A 6,978-nucleotide genomic window follows, 5' to 3' on the forward strand; every position below is an offset into this window, starting at 1 on the left:
TTTTGCGGGACGTATTGATCCGAAAAAAACGATTGGAAGACAACGACCTCCGACCTCATTTGCTCACCAATCGGATGACCATTGTCTCTTTGATTGACTGTATTTTAACCCAATGACCACTCATCGTCTTGAAATCTAGCTGGTTAGATAGCCAATGAACAGAGGTAAAAGGCACTATCAAATGGTAATTTGTTTGGAGACGAACTCACTTGGAGAACGTGTGCGCAACAGGAGTCTTTTGAAATCGCATTTCAACGACGACGGACTGAAAGCTATTACGCGCAGTGTTATTTCGGCAACGTGCATCTTCAACTATATTTTCATCGAAAATCATGGCGAATAAGTCTGGGAAAGCTAAGTCCAAGACCAGATATAGCAATGTAGAGGCAATTTTAGAAGAAATTGATCGTGATTCGGATACAGAAATGTTATCTGACGACGAATCTGTGGGAGCTGCCTCTTATGATTCTGAAACGGAGGCATATTTCTTGGAAGGAGAGGATATCGTTTTGGATTGGTAAGTTCTCGTCATGCTAATGCCGTTGTTTGTAATATAAAATGTTATTTGTGATAGTATTTACGTTTTAGTTGCAATATATGCAAATGTTATGAAATTTGTAACGTACACGTGGCCTATTCATTGTGAGGGTACGCTTGTAAGCATGTAGCATGTGTACTGTACTTTGAAAATATTATGGTAGCATTGCCACATATGTTTTGAGACCAGTGTGTCTTTTATTCCCTGTTCTCTCTCTAAATAAAAATGTCTTTCTGTAGAATGTAGCAGCCAACACAAACAGCTAGCCAGCATGTGTACTGTACTTTGATAGTATTATGGTAGCATTGCCACACACTGGTCTCAAAACATATGTGGCAATGCTACCATAATACTATCAAAGTACAGTACACATGCTGGCTAGCTGTTTGTGTTGGCTGCTACATTCTACAGAAAGACATTTTTATTTAGAGAGAGAACAGGGAATAAAAGACACACTGGTCTCAAAACATATGTCTTTTATTCCCTGCTCTCTCTCTAAATAAAAATGTATTTCTGTAGAATGTAGCAGCCAACACAAACAGCTAGCCAGCATGTGTACTGTACTTTGATAGTATTATGGTAGCATTGCCACATATGTTTTGAGACCAGTGTGTCTTTTATTCCCTGTTCTCTCTCTAAATAAAAATGTCTTTCTGTAGAATGTAGCAGCCAACACAAACAGCTAGCCAGCATGTGTACTGTACTTTGATAGTATTATGGTAGCATTGCCACATATGTTTTGAGACCAGTGTGTCTTTTATTCCCTGTTCTCTCTCTAAATAAAAATGTCTTTCTGTAGAATGTAGCAGCCAACACAAACAGCTAGCCAGCATGTGTACTGTACTTTGATAGTATTATGGTAGCATTGCCACATATGTTTTGAGACCAGTGTGTCTTTTATTCCCTGTTCTCTCTCTCTCTATATATATATAAATAAAAATGCATATGTTTATTATACCTGTTGATACAGGGCTCATATGTGAAACTATTCTAATTGATTCACAGTGGCACTGATTCCGACTGGGAGCCCCCAGCAGAGCCCCCAGCAGAGCCCCCAGCGCCAACTTGTTCTTCCAGCCGGACCCCTGCTGTCTCAGGGCCATCTACCGGTGTGAGGGCACCGACAAAGAGGCGGAAGAGGGGAAGTGTGCCACCTGCTAGAGAAGGGACAGAAGGGCGTTGGCACACTGTCCTGGAAGATGATGTGGAGCCACCCCAGCCAACTTTCCGACCGAAAAGGGAGCCTGGACCTCAGGTGAACGCGAGCACAACATACAGCCCACTTGAGCTTTTCCAGTTGTTTTTCACCCATTCTGTTGTAGGTTCACTCGTGTCTAACACGAATAAGTTTGGGAAGAAGAAGCAGGCAGGCAAAAAGGTAGCATGGAAGCCCGTATCCATGTCAGACTTTTACTGCTACCTTTCACTGGTCATCTACATGGGGCTGGTGAAGCTGAAAAGCCTGACTGACTACTGGAAGACGTCATCACTCTACCAACTGCCTTTCCCCATGGCTGTTATGTCCTGCAAAAGGTTTCTGGTTGTTTCACAGGCTCTTCACATCAGTGACCCAAAGGTTGATGAAGAGAATGACAAGAAGAAAGGCACAGCAACGTTTGATAGACTGTGCAAAATCAAACCTCTCTACTCCAGCATTGTTGAGGCCTGCAAGACCTACTTTCAGCCAGCCCAGAACCTGTCCATCGACGAGAGGATGGTAGCCTCAAAGGCCAGAATTGGCCTCAAACAATACATGCGTAACAAGCCAACCAAGTGGGGTTACAAGCTGTTTGTTTTGGCTGATTCTGTGTGTGCCTACACATGCAATTTCTTTGTCTATGAGGGGAAGAACACTTGTGCAAGTGGTAAGGGACTTAGCTATGACTCTGTGATGGAGTTATTGGATTTCCAACTGCTAGGGAAGGGCTACAAACTGTTTGTGGATAACTTCTACACAAGCCCTACCCTGTTCACAGACCTGAGGAAGCGGGAAGTGTGGGCTTGTGGCACCATTCGCACCAACCGGGTGGGCTTTCCGAAGACCAAGGTGAACGACATGCCGAAGCGGGCTGAGCGGGGGACCATGCGATGGATACGCGAAGATGGTCTGCTTTTTGTAAAGTGGATGGACACCAGGGAAGTCGTGATGTGTTCAACTATACACAAGTCCTTCAATGGGGATCATGTTGCCCGGCGTATCAAGGATGGTACTGGGCATTGGACCACCAAAAATGTCCCCATTCCAACTGCAGTGAAGGACTACAACAAGAGCATGGGAGGTGTGGACCTATCAGATGCGCTAATAGGCTATTATAATGTTCTGCATAAAACAATGCGATGGTACAAGACTTTCTTCTATCATTTTGTCGACATTGCTGTGGTGAATGCATTCATCCTACATAAGGAAATGGCTAAGAGCTGTGGAAAGCCCTTCCTCACACAGAAAGCCTTCAGAGAGCAGCTCATCAAGGAGCTTGCTGGCTACAGCACCACTGCACCAAGCCCTGTTCCTTCTGCTCCTGCCACAAGTGTTCATCTGCCCAGATATATTTGTGCAGACATGAATGTGCCTAAGGGCCAAAAGGGCACAGCATGGAGGCGTTGCTGTGTTGTTTGCAAGATGAAGTCGCCCATCACATGCACCACATGCTCGGTGACCCTTTGCTTTACATCAGAGAGAGACTGCTATGGCATCTGGCATCAGCAGCAGAATATTGTGTAGAGCTTTGGCAAAGTGGGTGGGGTTATGTTATATCTGGAGTACTGTTCCTGTCTTATCCTGTGTGAATTTAAGTATGCTCTCTCTTTCTCTCCTTCTTTCTCTGAGGACCTGAGCCCCAGGACCATGCGTCAGGACCCCTTGGCATGATGACTCCTTGCTGTCCCCAGTCCACCCGACCTTGCTGCTGTTCCAGTTTCAACTGTTCTGCCTGCAGCTATGGAACCCTACCTAAACTGTTCATTTTTACTCTTGAGGTGCTGTCCTGTTGCACCCTCTACAACCACTGTGATATCTACCCGGCACAGCCAGAAGAGGACTGGCCACCCCTCATAGCCTGGTTCCTCTCTAGGTTTCTTCCTAGGTTTTGCCTTTCTAGGGAGTTTTTCCTAGCCACCGTGCTTCTACACCTGCATTGCTTGCTGTTTGGGGTTTTAGGCTGGATTTCTGTATTGCACATTGAGATATTAGCTGATGTAGGAAGGGCTATGTAAATACATTTGATTTGATAGAGGACTGAGGGTCTTCCAAGTATTGAAAGTGGAAATAGTCAACCATGTTATTTTGTAAATGTATATTTTATTCATTTTTTGGAAAACATTTTTATAAGAGAAATTCCAATATTTTTTTTATAAAAAAAATTCCAAATTTTTTTTTCTTTTTTTTCATAGATTTTATTTGGGGGGGTGTTAGAATACCATTTAGGTATTTTGTATATAGTTATTTGTTTCAGAATGTATACCTTCACCAATTTGGCCACTTGGGTACATTTTGGCTACTTGTGTGGGACACCTGGGTGACCTCATGATAAATGTCATGTAGCACACTCATTTTGGAAGTTATCATTCTGAAACTTTGCACAAGCACTGTTGCCTTCTTATGTTTTGCACTGAAATTGTTCCCACATTCATATCTAGATGTTTGTTTTATCTTGTTCATTTTTATTATGATGATACAACAATTAAAATGAAAAAACGTATGTTTTTTTCATTGTATTATCTAAACCAGATCTATTGTGTTATGTTCTCCTACATTCAATTCACATTTACACAAAATTCAGAGTGTTTGCTTTCAAATGGTACCAAGAATATGCATATCCTTGCTCCTGGGCCTGAGCTAGAGACAGTTAGATTTGGGTATGTCTTCAGGCGGAAATTGAAGGGAGGGGGGGGGGTATTCCCAAGAGGATAAGCAGTACTGCAAAAAATTTCACTAACAGAGTGCATTAAACACGATTTAGAGCTTGTTTAAGGAAAAGTGTTTTTTTTCAATTTCATGCTTGAAACTCGCTGAAATTGGTTCCTATCCTCTAGTTTAAGCAGTACTGCAAAAAAATTCACTAACAGAGTGCATTAAACACGATTTAGAGCTTGTTTAAGGAAAAGTGTTTTTTTTCAATTTCATGCTTGAAACTCGCTGAAATTGGTTCCTATCCTCTAGTTTAAGCAGTACTGCAAAAAATTTCACTAACAGAGTGCATTAAACACGATTTAGAGCTTGTTTAAGGAAAAGTGTTTTTTTTCAATTTCATGCTTGAAACTCGCTGAAATTGGTTCCTATCCTCTAGTTTAAGCAGTACTGCAAAAAAATTCACTAACAGAGTGCATTAAACACGATTTAGAGCTTGTTTAAGGAAAAGTGTTTTTTTTCAATTTCATGCTTGAAACTCGCTGAAATTGGTTCCTATCCTCTAGTTTAAGCAGTACTGCAAAAAAATTCACTAACAGAGTGCATTAAACACGATTTAGAGCTTGTTTAAGGAAAAGTGTTTTTTTTCAATTTCATGCTTGAAACTCGCTGAAATTGGTTCCTATCCTCTAGTTTAAGCAGTACTGCAAAAAAATTCACTAACAGAGTGCATTAAACACGATTTAGAGCTTGTTTAAGGAAAAGTGTTTTTTTTCAATTTCATGCTTGAAACTCGCTGAAATTGGTTCCTATCATCTAGTTTAAGCAGTACTGCAAAAAATTTCACTAACAGAGTGCATTAAACACGATTTAGAGCTTGTTTAAGGAAAAGTGTTTTTTTTCAATTTCATGCTTGAAACTCGCTGAAATTGGTTCCTATCCTCTAGTTTAAGCAGTACTGCAAAAAAAATCACTAACAGAGTGCATTAAACACGATTTAGAGCTTGTTTAAGGAAAAGTGTTTTTTTTCAATTTCATGCTTGAAACTCGCTGAAATTGGTTCCTATCCTCTAGTTTAAGCAGTACTGCAAAAAAATTCACTAACAGAGTGCATTAAACACGATTTAGAGCTTGTTTAAGGAAAAGTGTTTTTTTTCAATTTCATGCTTGAAACTCGCTGAAATTGGTTCCTATCCTCTAGTTTAAGCAGTACTGCAAAAAAATTCACTAACAGAGTGCATTAAACACGATTTAGAGCTTGTTTAAGGAAAAGTGTTTTTTTTCAATTTCATGCTTGAAACTCGCTGAAATTGGTTCCTATCCTCTAGTTTAAGCAGTACTGCAAAAAAATTCACTAACAGAGTGCATTAAACACGATTTAGAGCTTGTTTAAGGAAAAGTGTTTTTTTTCAATTTCATGCTTGAAACTCGCTGAAATTGGTTCCTATCCTCTAGTTTAAGCAGTACTGCAAAAAATTTCACTAACAGAGTGCATTAAACACGATTTAGAGCTTGTTTAAGGAAAAGTGTTTTTTTTCAATTTCATGCTTGAAACTCGCTGAAATTGGTTCCTATCCTCTAGTTTAAGCAGTACTGCAAAAAAAATCACTAACAGAGTGCATTAAACACGATTTAGAGCTTGTTTAAGGAAAAGTGTTTTTTTTCAATTTCATGCTTGAAACTCGCTGAAATTGGTTCCTATCCTCTAGTTTAAGCAGTACTGCAAAAAAATTCACTAACAGAGTGCATTAAACACGATTTAGAGCTTGTTTAAGGAAAAGTGTTTTTTTTCAATTTCATGCTTGAAACTCGCTGAAATTGGTTCCTATCCTCTAGTTTAAGCAGTACTGCAAAAAATTTCACTAACAGAGTGCATTAAACACGATTTAGAGCTTGTTTAAGGAAAAGTGTTTTTTTTCAATTTCATGCTTGAAACTCGCTGAAATTGGTTCCTATCCTCTAGTTTAAGCAGTACTGCAAAAAAATTCACTAACAGAGTGCATTAAACACGATTTAGAGCTTGTTTAAGGAAAAGTGTTTTTTTTCAATTTCATGCTTGAAACTCGCTGAAATTGGTTCCTATCCTCTAGTTTAAGCAGTACTGCAAAAAAAATCACTAACAGAGTGCATTAAACACGATTTAGAGCTTGTTTAAGGAAAAGTGTTTTTTTTCAATTTCATGCTTGAAACTCGCTGAAATTGGTTCCTATCCTCTAGTTTAAGCAGTACTGCAAAAAATTTCACTAACAGAGTGCATTAAACACGATTTAGAGCTTGTTTAAGGAAAAGTGTTTTTTTTCAATTTCATGCTTGAAACTCGCTGAAATTGGTTCCTATCCTCTAGTTTAAGCAGTACTGCAAAAAAATTCACTAACAGAGTGCATTAAACACGATTTAGAGCTTGTTTAAGGAAAAGTGTTTTTTTTCAATTTCATGCTTGAAACTCGCTGAAATTGGTTCCTATCCTCTAGTTTAAGCAGTACTGCAAAAAAATTCACTAACAGAGTGCATTAAACACGATTTAGAGCTTGTTTAAGGAAAAGTGTTTTTTTTCAATTTCATGCTTGAAACTCGCTGAAATTGGTTCCTATCC

At 39.5% G+C, this 6,978-nt stretch overlaps 1 protein-coding gene across 1 annotated transcript; it reads left to right on the forward strand.

Annotated features, from left to right (window-relative positions):
- Positions 1–332: 332 nt before the first annotated feature.
- LOC139545897 (piggyBac transposable element-derived protein 4-like) lies at positions 333–3,260 on the forward strand. The gene is made up of 2 exons (XM_071354082.1): positions 333–517; positions 1,544–3,260. Exons 1-2 carry the CDS (start codon positions 333–335, stop codon positions 3,258–3,260), a joined length of 1,902 nt encoding a protein of 633 aa, XP_071210183.1.
- The last annotated feature ends 3,718 nt before the right edge of the window (positions 3,261–6,978 follow it).

This window comes from Salvelinus alpinus, chromosome 19 (assembly GCF_045679555.1).
Source record: "Salvelinus alpinus chromosome 19, SLU_Salpinus.1, whole genome shotgun sequence".
Lineage (NCBI taxonomy): Eukaryota > Metazoa > Chordata > Actinopteri > Salmoniformes > Salmonidae > Salvelinus > Salvelinus alpinus.

Excerpts from the sequence above, each read along its gene's own strand:
- LOC139545897 (XM_071354082.1), top strand. The coding sequence starts at position 333 with ATGGCGAATAAGTCTGGGAAAGCTAAGTCCAAGACCAGATATAGCAAT. Across the intron at positions 518-1,543 it reads GAGGATATCGTTTTGGATTG|TGGCACTGATTCCGACTGGG; the intron begins GTAAGTTCTCGT and ends ATTGATTCACAG.